At 45.1% G+C, this 24,488-nt stretch overlaps 1 protein-coding gene across 1 annotated transcript; it reads left to right on the top strand.

Annotated features, from left to right (window-relative positions):
* Positions 1 to 4,744: 4,744 nt before the first annotated feature.
* SLC39A5 (solute carrier family 39 member 5) lies at positions 4,745 to 22,609 on the top strand (the record flags this gene model as incomplete). Its single annotated transcript, XM_083353424.1, has 12 exons — positions 4,745 to 4,788; positions 10,616 to 11,047; positions 13,947 to 14,169; positions 15,504 to 15,678; positions 16,273 to 16,442; positions 16,938 to 17,075; positions 17,643 to 17,718; positions 19,221 to 19,307; positions 19,899 to 20,150; positions 20,459 to 20,539; positions 20,726 to 20,916; positions 22,457 to 22,609. 12 exons carry the CDS (start codon positions 4,745 to 4,747, stop codon positions 22,607 to 22,609), a joined length of 2,022 nt encoding a protein of 673 aa, XP_083209550.1.
* Positions 22,610 to 24,488: the final 1,879 nt, after the last annotated feature.

Below are 24,488 nucleotides of genomic sequence, written 5' to 3'. Positions count from 1 at the left end.
GCGGTATCTCAGGGGATTGGGAGTGGGAGGCATGGTTTTACAGTGGTTCTCCTCCTATCTCCAGGGACGTTCGCAGTCGGTGTTGACAGGAGGGCAGAGGTCGACTGCGAGGTCTCTCGTTTGTGGAGTTCCTCAGGGGTCGGTCCTCTCGCCTCTCCTGTTCAACATCTATATGAAACCGCTGGGTGAGATCATTCGTGGTTTTGGAGTTGGGTATCATCAGTATGCTGATGATACCCAGCTTTTTCTTTTGACCCCAAACCACCCCAGTGATGCCCTCAACGTGATGTCCCGTTGCCTGGAGGCGGTACGGGTCTGGATGGGGAGGAACAGACTTCAACTCAACCCCGACAAGACTGAGTGGCTTTGCATACCTACATCCCGGGTCTATTCGGATATTCCATCTCTTTCTATGGGGGGTGAATTATTACCCCCTGTAGATAGGGCTCGCAACTTGGGAGTCCTCCTAGATTCACGGCTCACCTTGGAAGACCACATAGTGGCGGTGACTAGGGGGGTTTTCGCCCAGGTTCGCCTGGTGCACCAGTTGCGGCCCTATCTAAGCCGGGATGATTTATGCACGGTCACTCATGCGCTCGTGACCTCTCGTCTAGACTACTGCAACGCTCCCTACATGGGGCTGCCCTTGAGGACCACCCGGAGGCTCCAACTGGTACAGAATGCAGCCGCGAGAGTTGTGTTGGGAGTCTCCCGATACTCCCACGTTACACCTCTGCTCCGTGAGCTGCATTGGTTACCAGTTGTCTTCCGGGTGAGATTCAAGGTACTAGTAATGGTGTTTAAAGCCCTACATGGCAGGGGTCCGGAGTACCTCAGGGAACACCTGCTGCCGGCATCAACCTCCCTGCGCCCTGTGCGTTCCCACAGAGAGGGTCTCCTCAGGGTGCCACCGATCAGAGAATGTCGATTGGTGGCCCCCAGGGGGAGATCCTTCTCTGTGGGCGCTCCGGAACTATGGAACCAGTTACCGGTAGAGCTCTGGATGGCGCCCGATCTTCGCTCCTTTCGCCGCAATCTGAAGACGTTTTTGTTTGCACAAGCCGGCCTGGCCTGATGGGGGATTGGTGGGGTTTTTATTCTTGTATTTTTATTGTTGTATCTTTGGGGTTTTATAAATGTAGCATATTAATTGTTTTTAAAATCGGGCAACTATTTAATTTCCTTTTAATATTTGTAGCTTTGTATTTTATTCTTGCCCTGTGAACCACCCTGAGTCCTTCGGGAGAAGGGCGGTATAGAAATATTAATAAAATAAAAATAAAATAAAATATTGTTATTTGCTATCATCTCTTTACTTGTGTATGACCTGGACTGATTTTTTCTTGGACTGTGCTATTGTATTATTCCACAAGTAAAACTTTTTTACACACTTCAGTGTATCTGTGTGGTTGCTGCGTAAACTTGACTACTCTCAGTATCCTCTTTTTCTGTGCAAGCTCTTGTTAGCTCAAGAGGTACTCTGCACATCCTTATCACGGTTTGACCATTAGTAGAAGGGTGAAACAGGGCCAACGTTGCATGCCTAATAAGGCTCACTCTCAGGAACGCCTGAAATTCTGCCGCAGTAAATTGGGCTCCGTTGTCAGACACTATGACGTCCGGCAGCCCGTGCATGGCTGAGTTTCCTAAGCACCTGGATGGTCCTAGCAGTAGTCATGTTTGCCACTGGTATTACTTCTAGCCACTTAGAGTGGCTGTCGACCACTATGAGGAAGAGCTGTCCCTGAAAGGGTCCAGCGAAGTCTATGTGAATTCGAGACCAGGTAGTGTGAGTCTCCTCCCACCTGTGAACTGGAGCGTGCGGCATTTCAGGCCTTGATTGCTGGCATGTATAACAGCCATGCACCTGGGCCTCAATGGCCTTATCTAATCCTGGCCACCATAAGTAGCTTCTAGCTAAAGCTTTCATACGAACAATACCCAGATGGCCTTCATGCAGTGATTGTAAAACCCTGTCTCTTAGTGAGGTAGGAACTATGACCCTGATCCCCCAGAGAATACAACCCTTGTGAGCTGATAGCTCATGTCTTCTTGTAAAATAACTCTGAAATTCAGGTCCTGGGCTTTTATCCAGCCACTCTGTATGTACCCAAGAAAGCACTCTACTTAGTGTCTTGTCAGCTGCCGTTTCTACAGCTATGTCCCCTGCATGGAGGGGAAACTCTGGCAAGTCCTGAATGGACAAAACGCAGGCTGCTGGGGCTGGATCTGGTTCGATTTGTGGCAGTGGAAGCCTGCTCAGGCCGTCTGCATGGCCCATCTCTTTGCCGGGTTTGTGAATCAGCTTAAATGTATAAGCCGATAAAAAAATAGACCATCTCAGCATTCTAGGGGATAATATGTGGGGTGTCTGTCTGTCTGTAGTGAATAACCCCAATAGCGGTTTGTGGTCTGTGAAGACTGTGAAGTCCCTGTCGTATAAGTAGTCGTGGAATTTTTTAACTCCAGCTACCATGGCCAATGCCTCTTTGTCAATTTGAGCGTAATTACGCTCTGCAGAGGACAGTGTCCTCGGATAAAAAGCAATTGGAATTTGAGTTCCATCTTTCTCTAAGTGACTCAAGACTGCACCCACCCTGTATGGGGACACGTCACACACTAAGCAAACTGGTTTAGACTCCTGGAAATAGTGGAACTGACCGACAGAAGTGACTTCAGGTCCTGAAAACTTTTTTCTTGAATGCTAGTCCACTTACAAGAAGCATTTTTATCTAGGAGCCTGTGAAGCGGCTCTGCCACTGCGGCCTTGTTAGGAAGGAACGCGTAGTAGAAGTTGAGGAGGCCCAAGAATGCTTGTAGCTCTCCCTTTGTTTTAGGACTAGGTGCCATCTGAATGGCTTTTACTTTAGACTCAGCAGGGTGAATGCCATCAGCATCAATGTGAAACCCCAAAAATTCAGTTGAGGGGACCCCAATACTGCACTTGTTCTTTTTGAGTTTGAGGTCTGCTCCTTGCAGCCTTTGCAGGACAGCTCTGAGTCTCCTGGCTAACACCTCAGTGGATTCTCCGGCAATAAGCACATTATCAAAATAGGGGCAAACCCCTGGGATGCCCTTGAGTGTGCGTTCCATGATGCCCTGGAAAATTCCTGGGGCTACACTGACCCCGAATTGCAGGCACTTTACTTTAAACATCCCCCTGTGGGTTACAATGGTTTCTGCCACAGCCGTGGCCTCATCCACAGGCAGTTGCTGATAGGCCTGTGCCAAATCTAATTTCGCAAAAATGGTGCCACCCTGCAAGGATGCCAGGATGTGGCTTACTACTGGGACTGGGTATGCATGTTGTTTGAGGGCCCGATTAATTGTGCATTTATAGTCTGCACAGATTCTGACTTGCCCATTAGCTTTGAGTGGTGTTACAATAGGAGTTTCCCACTCCCCACCATCTACTGGTTGCAAAACGCCCTGTTCCACAAGTTTATCTAATTCCATGTCTATTTTGTGCTTGAGGGCAAATGGGACCCTACAAGGCTTAATCCTGACTGGCACTACCTTTAGGTCTAGTTTGAATGTTATTGGCGGGCCCGTGTATGTTCCCAGGGCTGAATCAAACACATCTGCGAATTCCTCGCATACTGTCACTAGGTTCACAACTTGTGTCCGGTTGATTCCGGTTACTTGGATGCCTAGCGCATCAAACCAATCAAGTCCAATTAGGCTCGTTCTCTTGCCCCCTACTACAACAACCAGGTGCCCTGAAAATCCCTTAAATTTAACGGTCAAGGTGTCTTCACTCTTGACTGTGACTCTGGCGTTGTGAAAATCAGTTAGAATGATGTCAGAGGGCCTCAGCTTAGCCCATCTCTTACTGCGACTACATATGAAAGTAAATGTTTCAAGGGAAATAATGGAAATGGTGGAGCCTGTGTCCAGCTCCATCTTACAGGGGACCCCTTGCAGCTCCACCTGAAGTCTATACTTGGGCTTAATGGGGCGATGGGCAGACGCTTCTGCGGCTTGAGCAAAACCTCATGCTGTACAGCCCCGGGGCCCCAGTACCTCTCCTGGTCGGATCTTCCGACTGGCGATTCGCTGGCTGGTCCCTCTGGAGACCTCTACAGATGGATGCAATGTGGCCGGTCTTCCTGCAGGCCCGGCACGTGGCTGTCCAGAACCTACAGTCCAAGCATTGGTGGCGGCCGCCAAAACCTGGACATCTAGGCAAGGGATCTGCCTTGTAAGTAGTCTCTTGTTACTTGCTGCTGCAGTGCTGTTGGTTGGGTTGTCTGTGCAACTTGTCGATTTCAGTGTCTTCTTTGGGGCCTTCTGTGTATTCTGCGTCCTTGTGGTGGATGGCTTCTTTGCATTGCGCTGTTTTGGCAGGCCAGATAGCTCGGACAGCTTCTCCAGTGGCTTCGTCCTCCATGACTTCCTTCTCGCTGCGTCTGAAAACGATAGGACCTCTCTGACAAATAGTTTCTGCTGTAGCTCTTGGTTGCGGAGGCCACAGACAAGCCGGTCTCGAAGTCTCTCTTCGACGTCTGAGAATTGGCACAGGCGTGCAGCCTGCCTCAAGGCCGTGATGTACTCGGATGCGGTCTCCCCCGGTTTCTGTATTCTTTGCTTGAAAGCGTAGCGCCATGCAATCACCGACATCTTTGGTTGGAAATGTTCTCCAAGCTTCTTTTTTAATTCTGCATAGGAGATGGACTCCAAAGGCGTTGGCGCGAACAGGTTCTCGGCTAAATCGAACATCGCTGGGCCGCACACACAGAGTAGCATGGCGGCCTTCAGTCCTTCCTCAGTGACCTGGTTCGCTCGAAGGTAGTTCTCGACCTGGGACAGGTACGAGGGCCATTCTTCTGGTTGCTTGATGTTAAATTCTTGCAACCTTCCGACCTTAGGCATTCTGCTGGTCTGCGCGGCTGGTTCTCAGCGTCTTCGAATCCTGCCTCTCAGTTGCCCAGGGACTGGTCCTCTGAGCGCGTGGTCGCTAGCGTGGCTGAGCTAGCCGACCGTAGGGGAGGGGGAATTGCTTTTCCCGCCAGGCGTGCACTGCCTCTCCCCTAGTGACTTTCAGCTCCGACAGAGAAGCAGGATCCCATCCTCGTCACCAGTGTTGTGTACTGGGTTCGTTGCGCAGGAATGAAGACGAGGCAAGTGAGTTCAGCAAAGATCATGGTTTATTGCTTGCAGGATCTGAACTGGAGAACAGGGCTGCGGATGCAGCAATTTATACCCTGGCCCCTAGGCGGCGGCCAATAGGTTTGAAGCAACCTATTGCTGCCCTAGGTGCAACCAATAGCAGTGCTGGAGACAGGTTGTCTGAGGAGCTGGGAGCCATTAGCTAGCTTCCCTGCTCAAACAGCCTTCCAGCAATTACCACGTGGTGTTCCCTTAACAAAGCAAGCCCAATACATTACAATAAGGTCACACCTTTATTCCAAATGAAGTTGTTCAACATCAGCAATATTTTCGAACATCAGTTATGATGCATCAGCTGGGATTTGCCAACTTTCCATCTATCCTTAAAACCCTACCTTCCTCAGTGTGTGCAAGGCTATTTGCTCTAAATGACCTGCAAAATCTTTTTAGGAGTTAACTCTGGGTTTCTAACAGCTGTTGCTTCCCTTTTTAAAGATTTGCATTCAATGTGACAATTGTTAAGAACTGGCATCTGTAGGCTAGGTGCTGCCAGCTGCTTTCTAATCTTCCCTACACACAAAGAAAAATATATGAATTTTAATCTAATATGATGATATAAAATAATATTTATTTTAATTTAGCTTTGTGTTTGATAAGTGGCTATGTTTCATTACAATAGTCCATTTCACCTGGAGATCCCTCTGTATTGAGTTTTTTTATATATTTTTTATTACAGTATTATATGTTTTCAATGAGTATAATAATATCCTGCAGCAGGCTTGCAACAAAATCTTACTATCACTTCAATTGGAGATTTTTATTCCCACTGTTGCCGGAATGCTAGAAATATCACAAAGGGAGGACAAATGTTGCCAAACAAATTGAAGAAACAGATCTGCTTGTTCCCAATTTCCAAGCCTTTTATACAAACATACTTCTGCAACTAAAAATTGACCTTTAATACATCCTGTTTGGTCACAAACAGAGCTATCTGAAATTTTCAGTGGCCTGCTGGGCTGCAGATGAACCATTAACTCCTTCAGATAAACCAACCAGTGGCTTGCAAGACTAGAAACAAGCAATATTCCCAATATTGCCTTTGAAAGTTACTGTTCGACTCCATGGAAGAGACACCTTAGAACAGAAGGAACTTGCAGCCCTCCAAATGTTTTTGGACTACAGCTCCCATCATCTTCTTTATCCATCTACCAAGCGGGCCAGGTATGACGGGAACTGCGGATTACTAATAGTTGGTGGAAAGCCATCTCCATGCCTTAAAGCAGTGTTTCTCAACCTCTCCAATTTTAAGATGTCTGATGCTTACTGGGGAATTCTGGGAGTTGAAGTCCATACACCTTAATATTGCTGAGGCCGAGAAACACTGCCTTAAAGGAATATGAATAAATCGCAAGCTTGTCTGGATCAGAGCAAATTTCCATCTGGTCCAGCATAAATTGTGATTAGTCAGTTGATTCCAGAAAGCTTGCAAGCAACACATGGAAACAACAGAGGCTGCTTTGCATCATTTGCCTTCAAAGCAAGCAACTAGTACTTAGAGCTAAGAGTGGCTGTGAAGCCGGAGGCGCTAATTTAATACAAGTAGTCCTTCATTTACAACAGTTCATTTAATGACTGTTCGAAGTTACAGTGGCACTGAAAAAAGTGACATGACTGTTTTTCACACTTGTGACGGTTACAGCATCCCCATGGTCATGTGATCCAAATTCAGCCACTTGGCAATTGACTCATATTTATGACGGCTGCAGTGTCATGGGGCCATGTGACCACCTTTTGCCATCTTCTGCCCAACAAAGTCAATGGGGAGGCCAGATTCACTTAGCAACCATGTTATTAACTACTGGAGTGATCCACTTAAAAATTGTGGCAAGAGAGAACGTAACATGGGGCAAAATTCACTTAACTGCTGTTTCATCTAACAACAGAAATTTTGGGCTCAGTTGTGGTTGTAGCTTGAGGACTATCTGTACAGGCTCCATTAAGTTACTGCGGCTAAAAAGAGTTAGTACACTTCTCCGTAATTAATATACCTCATCCTTTTTTAAAAAAATCACCTTCAAGCAGTGATTTTTTAAAAAATCACCTTCAAGAGGTGGATCATACAAAGAAATGCTTTATTCCATCCACCCTAATCCTATTGCTCTTCAACCAAACTGGTAGGTTTGAAACAATTAGGGGACTACAAGGAACGGTTGCTGGAATTGGGTCTGTCTAGTTCAGGGGTCTTCAAACTTGGCCCTTTTATGACTTGTGGACTTCAACTCCCAGAATTCCTCAGCCAGCAAGTCATGAGAGCCCAAGTTGGAAGACCCCTGGTCTAGTTTAATGAAGAGAAAGACGAGGGGTGACATGATAGCAGTGTTCCAATATCTCAGGGGCTACCACAAAGAGGAGGGAGTCAAGCTATTCTCCAAAGCACCTGAAGGCAGGACAAGAAGCAATGGATGGAAACTAATCAAGGAGAGAAGCAACCTAGAACTAAGGAGAAACTTCCTGACAGTTAGAACAATTAACCAGTGGAACAACCTGCCTCTAGAAGTAGTGAATGCTCCAAAACTGGAAGTTTTTAAGAAGAGACTGGACAGCCATTTGTCTGAAATGGTATAGGGTTTCCTGCCTGAGCAGGGGGTTGGACTAGATGGCCTCCAAGGTCCCTTCCAACTACTTCTTCTTCTTCTTCTTCTTCTTCTTCTTCTTCTTCTTCTTCTTCTTCTTCTTCTTCTTCTTCTTCTTCTTCTTCTTCTTCTTCTTATTATTATTATTATTATTATTATTATTATTATTATTATTATTATTATTATTATTATTATTATTATTATTATTATTATTATATAAAACAGTCTCAGTTACAACTGGCTGTCATACAAACAGCCCATCCATATTTATTCTATATGAACTGCCTTTGGAAATGGATGAAGATGGCTACCTCGCTTTTCTAGCCTGCTATCCTCCACGTAAAATCCTGTTGGCACTACAGACCCACAGCCACCCTGGACCATTATTCCTGAATTAATACATCTGGGATCCATTGGCTGAAGGAAGGCAGCTCTCCATAGTGGTTAGAGAGCCCTGTATCTATTGGAAAAACTGAAGGGGTAGCTGTGCACATGGAAAGAGATGCATGTTTACATTTTGACTGATTGCTCAATTCTTTTCTCACTTCTTGTCAGCATCGGGTCTCAAAATAAGTTATTTGTTCCTGCTTCTCTCTCTACACTTCTGGGGAAAGTCCAAAAAATCTTCTAATGCCCCCAGTTCCCACCTGTTGGTTTTACAGAGGGAGGGGCTAATGCCTGGCAGACCCACCTACTCTGCTCCAAAATAGTCCACCCATCCTTCAGGCAGATCCAAACCCAGATGAAAGCAAAACTGCTCCAATTAAAAGGTCTGAAACCTGCTGTTGTCTCTTAAAATCAGATATTATTATTTGTTCCAGAGTTGCTGTTTGACTTGGTGTTCAAGGCAGCTGGAGAAAGCAGGCATCAACCAAGACTTGAAAAAAATCCACGAGCATCAGATTTGGATTGCCATTACTGAGATATTCAAAGCGGTTGAAGGCTGATCAGCAATTCAAAATTTTATTCTAGCCTGGGCATCGTGAGAGGGTCAGGTACTTTGATTATATTCTTTGAATATTTGCTTCAGCATGTTTATGTTTGCTTGTACAACTTTGCAGCTGTTTCCCAGAGGACTCATGAACTCTCTATGTCAGGGAGATGACAAAGTCTTGTACAGAGTACTATCTCATTCATTATTTTGCTTAAAATTGTAGCTAGGAAATTGATGCATGAAGAAAAGGTCTCAATTTAAAAATCTTTACCTCTGCTTTGACTTTGCAATCCAACGTATGGCTTCTTACACTGCACAAAGCCACGTGGTTGTAGTTTTGTTTTGGCTTAACCTGGTCTGTAAAGGAATCCCATTGAGTTGCATAAACCAAATTTCAGGAGCATGATTTTGTGCGGAGGAACACTCTACCGCTGCAAGTTGACTGACTGCAGGTTAACTAAACATCAGACACAAGTGTAAGGGTAGGTCAGTTCATATGACCACCCTCAATATATGTGGTTTTGAAAAGAAATGTTATATGAAAGAAGCAAAACACTATTTTTACCTTGTTCTCTCATCCAATTTTGCTACATTAACTTTAATAATTTACTTTATTTATTGGCAACATCCTCCTTTCAAAATTCAAAAGGCGAATTCTGCAAACTGGTCATTCCTTGTATACTAAACAAAAAAAAAAAAGTAGAGAGGTTCAAATTTAAGCCCATTGAATTTAGTGACCCTACAAATCAAAGAAGCTGGATTTTTTATTTAAAATTAGAGAATCAGATCGGTGTAGTGATGCAAAATTACCGGGTGAGACGGACGGCACATAAAATTAAATAAATAAATAAATAAATAAATAAATAAATAAATAAATAAATAATCTACATGTCTGAAATTCTCACGGTAGTGCTATTTTGTGCAAATGTTAGGAACACCTTATACCAGACCGTGCACTGCTTAGTCAATTCTAGCTCCAATATAGGTGCTAGTTTTAACTTATGAAACCAGCCAGTTTGGGTTCAACAAGATAAATCTACCGAGGAGAAAGTCTGCAAATCCCACACTTTCAGGACATTTGGGGGTGGGGTGGGGGGGTGCACCAAGAAAGCAGGGCAAGGAAGTAAAGCTTTTCTGCTTCAGCACCCTGTGAAATAGCCTCTCAAGTCAGCTCCCTATTTCTGATCTTTCAAAAGCACCTACCTGAAGAGCAACTCATTTTAGTCCGTCTGCATTGGTATGGTGCTGGAAAATTGACAACTGGGCTTCAAGACCTGAGCGTTATGTAATGGCGTGAGCTCCTCTTACTTGTCCCAGCTCTTGCCGTCTAGCAGCTCAAAAGGATGTAAATGAGAGCAGAGAAATAGGTCTCATTTCAGCGGGAAGGTAACAGCATTCCGTGCACCTCAGCGTATAGTCATGCTGGCCACGGGAAGCGTCTTCGGACAATGCTGGCTCCCTTGGCTAAGAAGCGGAAATGAGCACTGCTCCCTAGAGTCAGAAATCACTGGACAGGGGAAAGCTTTATCTTTACCGTTATCTTTTCCATATGGAGCCTCAGAGAGCCTTTTTGACTGTGGTAGCGTAGAAGCATGTAAAATAGACAAATTATTATCAGGATTTAGTTGCACGCAAACATGGATCTGAACTATGAGGAAATAATTAAGATGTTTGTTGCGCAAGCCCAAAAACTTTGAGGTCCTTCAAGGAATCCTACCAAGACCCGATGCTTAGAAGGTCTCTCCTATTGCACTGGTTGAGAAGAGGAAAGGATGTAGATTTGCAAGTTCTCCTCTTACCCAGTCATCCCAAGGATTTTTCTGCCCTAACAGATGTTAGCAAATAAGGATCTGTTTCTCTTCTAGGATCTGTGGATAAGTGTCGCAGCATTAAGACTGTGATTCCACCTCAGGCTCAGAGCTTTTTTCTTTCACTGCAGGTCCCTGTTGATGGACCAGTGGACCCTTAGATTCTCTCTGGCCAGATTCTGGGTGGCTTGGCTTTCCCTGCAGGCCATATGCCATTTTGCCCAGGGTGAGCCGCGTGACTTGCTGGCTGGCGGAGCTGCTGGGCCTCTGCTGGAAGACGCCACCCAAGAGCAGGGTTACTACCTGCAGCAGCTGTTTCGACAGTATGGTGAGAATGGCACTTTGTCCTTTGAGGGCCTGACCCGCCTCCTGCTAAGCCTGGGGCTGGGAAAGGTGCAGGTGGTGGAGATCGAACACGAGGAACTGGGCCACGGTCACGTCTCCCATCTGGACATCCTGGAGGTCCAGGAAAACAAGCACCTGCATTTCCACTCAGCACTGGATCATATCAGCAAGTCAGAGCACGGGGCCAAGACTCAAGTGGAGAGTGTCACCCCCGCCAGGTGGGTCCATTCTAAAGACTGGAAACATCCAGCGAGCAAAAATGGCTGCACTGGGGAGGGCTTGTCCATTCGTAAAACAGCTTTCCAGGTGGGCATGGACAGTCACAAAAGATCCATTTGTCACAAGGTAAACAGGGGAGGATTCCCCCCCTTTAGCCCAGGGGTGTCAAATTCGCAATGTCACGCAACGTGTCACAACATATCACGACTTTTTTTCCATTGCCGGCAATGGTGTGGGCGCGGTTTTGGCATGACGTTTGACACCCCTGCACTAGCCCTTCCAGAGGATTTCAGGATAGCTTTGCCTTGTTGTTTTAGGCAGGCTGTACTTCCAAACAAAGCATCCAGTACCTTGTTTGTTTGCTCTGTGGTGCCCAGAGATAAATCAAGCTGATGCTAAGGCCTGGTTCTTTGTTTCCCACTGCTTTATTTATTCTCAGGGAAAGAATTTGAAAAAAAAAAGTTAAAATCAGGTGGGGCAGAGACCCACCTGGGAAGCGCCGAGGGAGAGCTGTGACAAATTAGCAACCCGGATTCTACAGCTTGAGAAAGATATTTCCGTCTGTACACAATGGAAGATTGCCAGCGCATATTTCCATTGAAGAATGAATTCATTAAAGCATGGTGTTTGTTAAGTTCTCGATCAGCAACTAACATCTTGCACAGCATCTAAGCCCAAGTAAAATAAACATATTGCTAGCCTCAGCATTCTGATCTGGCTGAACCAGGAAACCTGCTGAAATATGTCTTGTCTTTCCAGAAGCTGAGAGCTAGCAGCAATAGGCCTACTTCAAGGGAAAAAGAAGTGAAGCAGCAGCTCATCCCTGGCAGCCATCAATTCAAACAATTTGGGCTAACATTAAATTGGGAGAAGATAGATAAATTCAGAAAAGATAGAGGTAGTCCTCATTTAAGAACTGGTAACTCTGTTTAGCAAAGCAGACGCTAAACAAAAACGCTACTGTGCTTATGGCCTTACTTCAGTGCTCTTTTGCTTTACAGACCTCTTTGTTATTGTTGTTAGTTGCGAAGTTGTGTCCGACCCATCGTGGCCCCATGGAAAACATCCTCCAGGCCTTCCTGTCCTCTACCATCTTCTGGAGTCCATTTAGGCTCACGTCTACTGCTTCAGTGACTCCATCCAGCCACCTCATTCTCTGTCATCCCCTTCTCCTTTTGCCCTCAATCTTTCCCAGCATTGGGCTCTTCTCCAGTGAGTCCTTCCTTCTCATTAGGTGGCCAAAGTATTTGAGTTTTAGCTTCAGGATCTGGCCTTCTAAAGAGCAGTCAGGGTTGATCTCCTCTAGGACTGACCGGTTTGATTGCCTTGCAGTCCAAGGGACTCGCAGGAGTCTTCTCCAGCACCATAGCTCAAAGGCCTCAATTCTTTGGCACTCGGCCTTTCTTATGGTCCAACTTTCACAGTCATACATTGCAACTAGGAAGACCATAGCATTCACTATATGCACTTTTGTTGGCAGGGTGATGTCTCTGCTTTTTAGTGTGCTGTCTACAGACCTCTATAGTCTGTAAATGAGAGAACTGGTCGCAAAGTTACATTTTCATCACCATTGCAACTGCCCAAATTACTGTATAGCAGTCTAAGCGAAGACCACATGTGTATTGGTCACCACGATGTAGAAAAGATGTTGAGACTCTAGAAAGAGTACAAAGAAGAGCAAGAAAGATGGGGACTGGAGGCTAAAATATATAAGGAACGGTTGCTGGAATTGGGTATGTCTAGTTTAATGAAGAGAAGGGTGAGGGGTGACATGATAGCAGTGTTCCAATATCTCAGGGGCTGCCACAAAGAAGAGGGAGTCAAACTATTCTCCAAAGCGCCCGAAGGCAGGACAAGAAGCAACGGATGGAAACTAACCAGAGAGAGAAGCAACCTAGAACTAAGGAGAAATTTCCTGACAGGTAGAACAATTAATCAGTGGAACAACCTGCCTCCAGAAGCTGTGAATGCTCCAACACTGGAAGTTTTTAAGAAGACTCTGGACAGCCATTTGTCTGAAATGGTATAGATTCTCCTGCCTGAGCAGGGGGTTGGACTAGATGACCTCAAAGGTCCCTTCCAACTTAATTGTTGTTGTTGTTGTTGTTGTTATCTTAGATTCTATACCAATAATTAAATGTCATGAAAGGAATGCAACACACCAATTCTTGTTTAGACAGGGAAATCCCACCCTCAGCCACAGCCACTTGCTAACTCATAGTCTAAATTATCCCACAGCTTTGTTGTGGGAAAAACAGATGGAGGAAGAGCTATGTACACCATGATAAACTCCTGGAATAAAAGTGAGGTGTACATTGAAAATAATAATTATTTTCAAGCCTGCAGCCTTATGTGTTTTAGTTCTATTTCTCTTAGTTCTTTTTTTTTCTTCTTCTGATTATTCTCAGGGAGATTTAGTTAGCCTTACAGTATTGGGATGGTTTCTTAACATTTTAAAGGGACGCGGTGGCTCAGTGGGTTAGGACGCTGAGCTTGTCGATCAAAAGGTCGGCAGTTTGGCGGGTCGAATCCCGAGTGCCGCGTAACAGAGTGAGCGCCTGTTCCTCGTCCCAGCTTTTGCCAACCTAGCAGTTCGAAAGCACGTAAAAATGCAAGTAGAAAAATAGGGACCACTCCAGTGGGAAGGTAACAGCGCTCCGTGCGCCTTTGGCGTCATGCCGGCGTCATGCTGCTAGTCATGCCGGCCACGTGACCACGGAGACGTCCTCGGACAAACGCTGGCTCTTCGGCTTTGAAACGGAGATGAGCACCGGCCCCTAGAGTCGGAAACGACTAGCACGCATGTGCGGGGGAACCTTTACCTTTACCTTTACTTAACATTTTAGTGAAATGCAATCTTTCCCTGTTGGGTTGATGATGATTTCATGTGTCCTTCAGGCCAGGATTCTCTCTGCTGGACCCTGAACTCCATACCTCAGTCTCTCCTGCCTTCCATGAGGTCAGCCACGTCCTCAAACCCAGCTTTGGGCAAGGCCCAGAGAAATCTGACAAGGAGAAAGAGGAAAATGTTTTCATGCTTTCCCACGGACATTCTAAGCTAAACCTTCTGGAGGGAGTCATTGCCTTGGATCACTCAGTCTTCCATCACCTGCATGAAGATGTAAGTATTGGAGATGTGTTGCAGTCATTCTCCAGATTTCCTGCCTCACTGCAGCAAGTGTATTGACTATACTGGGCTGGCAGGGAAGCAATTGTGCTATTGTGTATAAGGGGATGTGTTGATGGGAGGGGTGGAGATTACAAAATATATCCTACCGTCTGAAAGATGGACAAATGAGTCGAGATTCTTTGTATATACTGGGCACATGTTCCATTTGGAAAGAACCCATATAGTCTGCGCTTGGAATGGGCCACTCAGTGTTGTTGTGATTCAGGGTCAGCCTGTGGGTTCGGCAGTTGGGTCGGACGACTCAGAGGAGGAGGGGGGTGTTGAAGACCTTGCTGAGGGGGTTGAAGATCTTGCTGATGATAGCCCTCAGGCAGGCCCCTCCCACTTGGTCACCATGGAGACCCAGCTGTGTGAGCCTGACAGTGTGGATGAAGATGACCCACAGCTGGCCCTGTTCAAGGACGCCCGACGCAGGAGGCAGTCAGTCAGGAGTAGACAGAGGGAGGCAATGGGGCACCTCAGAAGGAGGCACAGAGAGGCCACGCCCTGAACTGTATTTAAGGGGAATGTGTGGGAGGGCTGGTTTGCTGAAGGCAACCGCTTGGATTGTTCCTGCGTCTTAGCTCGTGTTTTATGGTTGGTGTCTTGTCTTGCTCTTGTTTTATGTGAATAAATTTGGCAGGCTTTATTCCAGCCTCTTGCCGTTCGTAAAGGGGTCGTCCCTGCTTTTGCTGCAGGGCCGGTAGCAGGCTGGTACAGAACAAGTGTTGCTCTCTCAGCTGAACTGTGGATGGTATCCTATGGATGACCTTCAGGCTGCATCTGGCCTTCAAGCTAAGGATTGGCAGCAACTTGATTACCACCAGCGATCCTCAAAGTAGATGGCTGGAAGAGACTGACTTAAACCAATGCAACTAGACATCTGTTTTCAAAAGCCATCCTATAAAAAGAACTACTATTAAAATACGTGTCTATCTGTATAGACACATACAGACACCAACACACTCACATAGAAAAAGCAAAGTTGCACAACTGGTGCAGAATTTTACCTCTGCTTTTCAGGAATGCTGTATTTTTCTGTAGCTCCCAGAGAAAGCACAACACATTTCTGATTTCTCACCCTGCCCTTTTCTGTTACTGTAATTCTCCTACCAAGCTGGGCAACGTTTTTTTCCTCTGCCCAGGAGTACCCGCCCCCCCAAAATGGATAAAGGATAATTGTAGTGGAAATGTGTTCTGCCATAGTTGGAGGGCCACAAGCCCATTTTAGCCCTATTACTCATTTCTACAATAAAGAGCTTTCCGGGTTGTTCTTCTTTCTCCAGTGCCTCAATGTGTCTCAGCTGCTTGTCAATTTTGGTATGAATACCATCTCCAAAATCACCCCAGAGCAGTTCACTCTGCTGTGCCCAGCACTGCTGTACCAGATCGACAGCCGTGTTTGCATCCAGCACTTGGATGATGTGACTTTCAACACGTCCGGGAGCTCGCTCTGGAATGGTAAGACCTTCTGCCCTTCTCAAGTCACTCTGAAGTGCACATCTCCAGTGAGGTTGGCCTGGGGTGAACAGCAGGAGGCGGAGTTAGTGATGTCATGGGAAGAGGGGTGGGCAAAACATTCCCCCTCCACTTTGCTATACATCTCCAGTGAGGCTGGCCTGGGTGAGCAGCAGGAGGCGGAGTTAGTGATGTCATGGGAAGAGGCGTGGGCAAAACATTCCCCCTCCACTTTGCTATACGTGTAGTCCTCAACTTACAATAGTTCATTTAGTGTCTTCCAACATCACGCTCAAGCTTCAATTAGCTCAAGTCTTTATTCATTGCCTCTTGATTCAGCTTTTCTTTCACCAAACTGGCTTTTTCCCAACATCCTCTGCCTCCAACTTATATTCTAGGAGTAATTTTAAGAAGATATATAATTACTTGTGCCTTCATTACTCTCTTGTGAAGAAACTATTCACTACAATCTGTAGAGAGAATGTATTCTAGTCCTTCCAACCCAGGGGAGTGTAGCTAATAAGGCCTCCACTATGTGCAACTTGCTAGTTTTAGAGCTGTGTTTCCTATTCCTGGCACTCTCTATACTTTTCACAGGCCTGGGCTGGGGATTTTTGGCTATCACCATGAACAGCTTGCCCTCAGCACTGGCCATCGTCTTGGTGCCCCTACTGAGTCGAGAAATCTTCCAGTTCCTCCTGACTTTTCTGGTGGCGTTGGCTGTGGGGACATTGTGTGGGGACGCTTTGCTGCACCTCTGGCCACATGTATGTACCACCCCTTTTTCCATTTGGGGTACAATTGTCCACAGGTAAGTGGGTAACCACCCAATCATCTCAGCTTCATACAGAGAAGCCCACCTAAGGCATTGGGTTTCTGCCTTATCACATCAGTTCTCATCAATGCTTTGTCCTCTGATCCTGTTGTTTTTAATGAGGTACCTCCCACGTTTCACCCAGTGAACATTCCTCAGTTCTTGCTGGTTTGCCTCTCTTTTAGTCAATTTCATGAAAAACAGGATTTCTCATAATTAATGCTATTGTAAAACTCAGTGGGACTTGCTCCCAGGTGAATATGGTGAAGGTGATGCCAGAACCAAACAGCAGAGCTGAACTCCTGTCTTGTTTCCATGAAGAGCAAATGTGGGGACAGTTGGGGATTTTTGCTCAGATCTTTCCAGGCCTATCTTAAGGTGGTTTAAAAGAATTAACCTCTGTTCTGAGATCTTCCTTTCTCTGCTCAGAACAATTGTTTTTATTCAGGCACAAGTGACCTCCCATGGCTTGCTGTCCTCAGAAGAAGATGGCATTCTGAAGGGTCTATGCGTCCTAGGGGGCATTTACTTTCTGTTCCTCACTGAGAATCTCATGGGAACACTCAACCAAATTCGCGCAAAGAAGGTAAGAAGTGCACTGAATTATAACGCTCCTCAGGGCAGGAAAAGACATGTGCCACTCCTACACATATTCCAAACAAGCAAAAAAAAGTATTAAATGCTAAGGTCTCCCCTAGAATAGGAAGGACAGTTCTGAACTACGGTCATGTTATACTACTGCCCACCACTACAAGGAGACCGTATCTCTAGCTTCATTGGGGTGGGGTTCAAATCTCAACATGCTCATTGGTTGTTGTTGTTTTTTAATCCCATTTATATCCCGCCCTTCTCCGAAGACTCAGGGCGGCTTACAATCTAAAGCACAAACCAATGTGCTTAGCAATAGGCTTCATTCTATGTATATGCCTGCTTATTAGGGCTTTCGCCCTGCCCCCAAGCGGCATTTTTACAAAGTCAGCTTAATTGCCCCCAACAATCTGGGTCCTCATTTTACCTACCTCAGAAGGATGGAAGGCTGAGTCAACCTTGAGCCTGGTGGGATGCGAACCTGCACTAATTGCAGGCAGCTGGTGTTACTTAAGGAGGCATTAGCCCACTGCTCCACCAAGGCTCTTTTGCTTTTATTGGACAGAAAGGTGCCACTGGAAAGCAACTTAACCAATCTCATACTAAGGTGGATGAGAATGAAGCAGAGAGGACCTTGCATGGTGAGTTGTGAATTACTTAGTACTTTAAGTCTGAGTTAGTATTTTGGTGTGTTTTACATTCTATTTTAGCAGGAAAAATGTGTGTCTCCTTGAAATCTCGTTTCAAAAAAATTTATGTGCCCTAGTTGAATGATTATACACCCCTGAGCCCACTTGAATAAATGCATTTGAAATGTATAAAAGTGCAAGGCCTCTTTCTTTCTTTCTTCAGTCTAGATATTGGATAGATAGCTGAACATTATCTCAGTGATCAGTATCCAGCATCAGCACTGTTACTAGTTGTCCCTTCAGATCTGTGATTTGGGCTTCTGGTTTTGACATCATGGTGAAGCAGACGCAGGAAGATGGGACCCTGGAAAGGGTTGAAAGTCGCCCCGTAGAGGCGGCACCCAAAGAGGGGACCCTCGCTGTTCTGAGGAAGCCCTCCAAACTGGCGGGGGAAAGACTGGCTACTTTCGCATAGCCAGTCAGAAGCGGCTGTCAACAGTAGACAACAAGCACTATCAATCTTACAGCAACGTGGATGAAACTGGGTGAGACCTAAGACTCTCTTTATGACTTTAAGACTTCTTCCTGAAAATCTGCCCAAAGCACTCCCTCCAAGGATGAGGGAAAGGAAATTCCCACCCCATTCCCCCAGAAAAGCGGCAAATTAATTACTTGGGGGAATGTGAGAAACCTAAAAGACTAATTTGCATTGTGTGTGTGTGTGTGTGTGTGTGTGTGTGTGTAGTAAATTTGGGGACTAAAAGTGCTTTTAAGACCTTTTTTAAAAAAGAAAGACTTGAAAAATTTACAATATAAGTTTTAGATTTAAAAACTGAAAACCTGGCTCGAAGCCCAGAGTTAGATAAGACTTTGGCTGGCCTTGAAGCCTTTATTTTTAAGAACTGCAGCTGTGAAAAGAAACCAACTTGGGGGCTGTTTATCTGTGTGGCAGAGATGATAATATTATTCTATAATTGGCCTGTCTGAAATATGAACACAAATCCTGACTTTCAGAACTGTATGGTGGAACTATTTTCCTGTAGAAGAAACATCACTATTGCCTGATATGATGGAACACTTTTGATTATAAATCTTGATTGTTAAACAACCTTTAATGGTTCTTTTTTCCTCCCTGGATGGAAAGGATATTTTTCTCATTGGATAGAAAAATTTGAACTTTACTTATATCTACTTAGGAGAATATATATATATTCCTGAGGGAATGGGGTGGAAATTCTCTTTCCCTCCTTGGGGGGGGAGTGCTTTGGGCAGAATTTCAGGAAGAAGTCTTAAAGTCATAAAGAGAGGCTTAGATCTCACCCAGTTTCATCCAAGTTCTTCTAAGATTGCTTGATAGTGCTTGTTGTCTTCTGTTGACAGCAGCTTCTGACTGGCTACACAAATGTAGCCAGTCTTTCCCCCGCCAGTTTTGAGGGCTTCCTCAGATCAAATGGGAGGGCTGCTGCCCCCCCCATGATCAACGAGAGTCCCCTTCTTGCTTGTCGCCTTTACAGGACAACTTTCGATCCTTTCCAGTGTCCCCCAGCTGGGCGAAATCAAATGTGGAAGACAGAGCCCTGTCTTCCTGCGTCTGCCTTGCCGTGAAGCCAAAACTGGAAGTCTAATGTTTTATATTTTAAATGGTTATGTTTAATAGTTTTTAAAATGATTTTATATGTTTTTTAATCTGGGAGCCACCCAGAGTGGGCTGAAAGATGGTGACTGCATAAAAGTTTTAAATAAAACAAGATGACTAGAGAATGGAGCTATGGGTAGAAGACAGGCAGCATCTGTTGCAGGGCCTAGTCCAGAATCTCCAAAATGATAAATTGCCATCAAGTGCAATCAAGGGAGAATAATGTCCTTCACCAGCAAAATGGCATGAATCTGACCTGTGTCTTTGCTCAGTCTCTCTAGGTCCTAATGGATTGCTAGGTGGGTCAAAGGTCTAACACCTTTCCCTGAAACATCTGTGCCTTTATTTCTCAAACTGAATAAGATTAGGAAACAAGCCAAACTGCTGTTCCAAAGCTATGCCCCTCTGTTCTTGGAGACAGCCCTAGAGAATGTGCATTGTTTGGCATGTTCTCAGTTTCCTAGGCTCTTAGTCACAAGTTCTAAGATCTTAAGACGTGATGTCAAAGAGGCATGTTAAAACAGCTCTTTTTATATATATGGTCTAAACTCTTCAGGTGCTGAATTGCAGAGTTTGAGAGTGCCAGAAGAAGACCCTGGAAATGTAAATGGCAAAGTCCAGGACTGCTCCATTCAAATTCACAACTCAGAAGACCACAGGACAAGCCTGGAGAAGCAAACAGAAGAGATACATCACCATGGTCACTCCCACAGCCCAGTTGGGACTCTCAAAGCTGGGATAGCTGACATCGCTTGGATGGTTATTCTTGGGGATGGGGTACACAATTTCACAGATGGATTGGCAATAGGTCAGTGATTTCTAAGCACACCTTGGTTCCATCTTGTGACAGCAAAGCAAAATAGTCTACTTCTTTCAGAACCTTTTCTCAGGAGATTAAGGTGGCATACATAGCACTCCCTCTTCCTGCTTTTCCTCTCCCCCACAACCCTATGAGGGAGGCTGGGGTGAGAGAAAGTGACCATCTCACAATTGCCAGGGAACTTCTATGGCCAAGAGTGGACTAGAACCCAGGATCTCTCCCTCCTAGCCAACACTGCTACGCCACAAAGGTTCTTTTAGACTTACATGCCTTGCTACACTCTCCTTCTACTTCAGGGGCTGCCTTCTCGGATGGACTCTCCAGTGGCTTAAGCACTACGTTGGCGGTCTTTTGCCATGAACTACCCCATGAACTGGGTGAGTGAACAAGGGCTGCTGCTGCTGCTACAGGACTAACTGATCTTTTTGCATGTCTTGTTTTCAAGCTTGCCCAAAGCACCATGGAAGCAAAAGTGGTCATATCCTGCCACAACAGGTTCATGCCTAGACATTGCTGGTTGCAAGAGGGGTTGAGGTAGCCTTAACTTTCTCTCTCTTTGGCAGGAGACTGTGCTGTCCTACTCCGGGCGGGCATGCCACTCCGGTGGGTGCTGTTGTTTAACCTGCTGTCTGCTTTCCTGGCTTATTGGGGCATGGTGTTAGGGACAATTGTCAGTCAGAACACTTCCCAAGTCACTCCCTGGATCTTTGCCACCACAGCTGGTGTTTTTCTTTATGTAGCGCTGGTTGATATGGTAAGAAATTGTCTTTCATTTCTCTATGTATGGTACAAGCCTTCATATATTGTATTTCTATCTGACCTTTTTTTTTTTGACCAGTGGTATATGAGGGAGTCTTCCCTAAATTTATCTTTATGGTAGCAATGAAGTAAGATTGGTTGGCAGCAGAGGGCCTAAACCAGTGATGGCGAACCTTTTAGAGACCGAGTGCCCAAACTGCAACCCAAACCCCAGCTATGTATCGTCGGGTGCCGGGTGGGTGTAGCCCATTCACTGGGCATGGCCCATTGGGTGGGCGTGGCTGCAGTGGTAACGGCAGACTGGGTGGGAATAAAAACGTTATCAACTCCAACTTTGCGAGATCTTTTTTTTCCTGCGAAAGGTTGAAATTGATTGATTGAACCTTTTTTTTTGCACATGGCAGCGGAGGCCTAAAGTGAAAAGGTTTTATAAAAGCCAGCTGAAGGCCTAGGACTGGGGCCACAGTGCACGTGCCTACAGAGAGGGCTTTGCGTACCACCTGTGGCATGCGTGCCGTAGGTTCGCCAACATGGGCCTAAACTCACCCTCTGAACTTTGTAGGGGACTGGAGCCTTGAACCAAGCCTCTCTACTCCAAGTTCAACCACCACAACGATACTCGGAGCCCATAGAATGTTACATGTTCTTTCTCACTTGTTGCTCTCCTTCCTCACCCTTCTTTATGAAAAGCACACATTGGTGTTTTCGTCTCACAATCCTGTACTTAAATTGGGAGAGACAAAATGATGCCCAAATTGCAGGGGGTGTTAATATGTTTTTCAAATCTAAAGTTTTAGTTTCAACCAAGCAAGGGGAAGGGAATATGCAAGACTTATGTGTGGGAACATGCAAAATTTGAGGATTCATTGGATCCTTGGTACCTCAGGGCCTGTTACCTGCCTTGTCCCATCTGCTGTAGCTTTTCAAGATCAAGGGAGGTCCAAGTAGAAATATGATTGAGATCAGGTTTACCTCTCTGAATTCAGCATCTTGTCTTTTGAGATTTTAAACCATTTATTTGGAATATTAATGTTTCTCCTCTCCCCCAAATACTATATAAGTGGATTGCCAAAGCTTTTGGGTAGAAAACAGAATCTGGTACCTGTAACAGAACAGGAAAGGCGGAACTATAATTTCAGACACTTTGCTTCTTACTGGTCCTCCCTTTATAGACTATGGGAAACGAGATTAAGTCTAAAAGAATATGCAGGACATTTGTGCAGCATTAAGGCTTATAATTCTAAAATCCAAACTGCAGGAAAATTTCAGAAACATGCCTCCTAGCCTTCATGCCACTTTCCTTAGAAACCATCTTGAAAAATCTCCTGGTGCGTGAGTGGCCCTATGAAAGTTTTTCATGGGGAAAATACCTGGTGCTGAATTGTTTAATGACTTTAAGTAGCCAAAAATTGCAAAGCGACTAAGATATGACTATACAGTGGCTGTTGCTGTCTACTTATGGGCAAAGATTCCGTCAGTTTGTACTAGACTACGAACATTGTCAAAAGTGATAACAGCTGGTTGCTTTTCTCTAGCTACCTGAAATGTTGCAGCGACATTCTACCAGCAGCAGGAAAAGATCCTTCAGACACTTCGTTCTTCAGAACTTGGGCTTTCTCAGTGGAGGTGGCCTCATGCTCTGCATTGCTCTCTTTGAAGAACAAATCAGTGTCCGCATGGATGAGTAGGACATTTCAAAAGGAATTCCCAGCTGCAAGGCAAAATGCACTCTCGGCTCTGTTGTCAGTTATGACTGCCTTCTTCCTATAGCTGAAAAGGCAGCTGTAAAATCCTTTTACTGTAATTGGGTAATCCAAGCAAGTCGGAGAGGAGAACAAAAGAAAGTTTGGAAGCATGAGTGACAAACTCTTTTGCCAACCACAATCCTGTGAAAATGGGTATGGTGCCAAAAAAAATTTAAGTCTAATTCAGCCTGCTTGATATTGCAAAATAAAGTAGGTTGCCACTAAAATTAGCATGTTGAAAACCCATTATACTTTGGTAAATGGAGGAGGGGAACAGTTGTTTTAGGAAAGTGTGGACCTAATTTAAATGTGTTTCTGTCAATGCTGCAATGAATTTGGCTGAAGCCATTTCTACTTTGTTTTCGGTTGCCACAGTACAGGAGGGGGGGATGTGTGCTTTTAAGGTTAGACAAAATAATAAATTGTCCCGTAGGAACCAAGGTCATTGCTGCCTGGGTTTTGGTGGGCTGAGCCTTCCGTTAGAAAGCCCATCAAAGTAGTTAATTGGGGAATGTGATTTATGACATTGTGCTGGGATGGAAAGTTCAACTTTGCAACCTTTGGAAGGGAACTTCAGTCTTGGTTTCACTTTTGATCGTGCCAATACTTTGTAGCCAATAAATATGTTCTTTAAGGAAACTTTCTGCCTTGGAGTTGTTTTTACTGGTCTCATCTATCGGAACCACGACATTTTCAACATAAGATGAAATTATTTAAGAAACTACCTTTTCTAGGTAACCCATTGGTTCTAGTATTGTACCAAGTACTCATGGTTCCTACTGCATTTTGGTTAAATAATGGTTTCAAAAGCAGCAGTAATTCCAGGTTAGAAATTTGGGTCTTACAAAGTTAAACCTGAGACACCATCCAAGAGGAGCTTGAGAGTTGGTTTCTGTGAAGAAAGGACTCCTGCAGGTGTATGCATAGGACAAATATAGAACAGAGAAGCTAGATAAGGGTCACCTTTTCCCAGCGATGAGACAGAAACGGGAAGACGCTCTGAACACCAATCCTGCATTAATATCTCCTCTGAAGGAATCTAAGGAAGTCCCAGCAAGGACAAGCAATAAAAGCACAAGCGAAGAGCAGATGAAACTGTCTTTTAAAATTTTATTTTTTCAGCAGCATTCATTGCCACTACCTATAAGAATGTCTGAAAAATGTTCCTCCTGGGGACACTTCATAATATGCTGCTTAAGGTTGCTGGAGGTAACAGGGCAGAATTCCAGTCTCTTAAATCAGGAAACTTCCAAAGACATAGATAGGTATCCTCCCCTTCCCTCAATTATTATTATTATTTTTTATTATTTTAATTCCATTTATATCCCGCCCTTCTCCAAAGACTCAGGGCGGCTTACAAGTTTAGCAGTAGCCTTCATTCTATGTATATGCCTGCTTGTTAGGGCTTTCACACACACACCCCCCAAGCGGCATTATTACAAAGTCAGCTTAATTGCCCCCAACAATCTGGGTCCTCATTTTACCTACCTCGGAAGGATGGAAGGCTAAGTCAACCTTGAGCCTGGTGGGACTCGAACCTGCACTAATTGCAGGCAGCTGGTGTTACTTAAGGAGGCATTAGCCCACTGCTCCACCAATTATCCAGCACAAATTGTAAAGAACAAAATTTCCACGATGGCAAGGAAGGGCCAGCAGTTTTGGAATAAACAGCTCCGAAAGGCAGGAAAGATGATGCATGGGGAAGAAACAGCTGAGCTACAAGAGGTGGATGACTATCCAACTGGCCTATGTCAGAGCAGGGGAGTTTTTCTGATAGCCACAACCAGAACATTCTTAATGGTCTTCGGTTGACGTCATATTC

Source organism: Vipera ursinii, assembly GCF_947247035.1.
Source record: "Vipera ursinii genome assembly, chromosome: 2".
Lineage (NCBI taxonomy): Eukaryota > Metazoa > Chordata > Lepidosauria > Squamata > Viperidae > Vipera > Vipera ursinii.
This window is presented reverse-complemented; position numbering and strand designations above follow the sequence as displayed.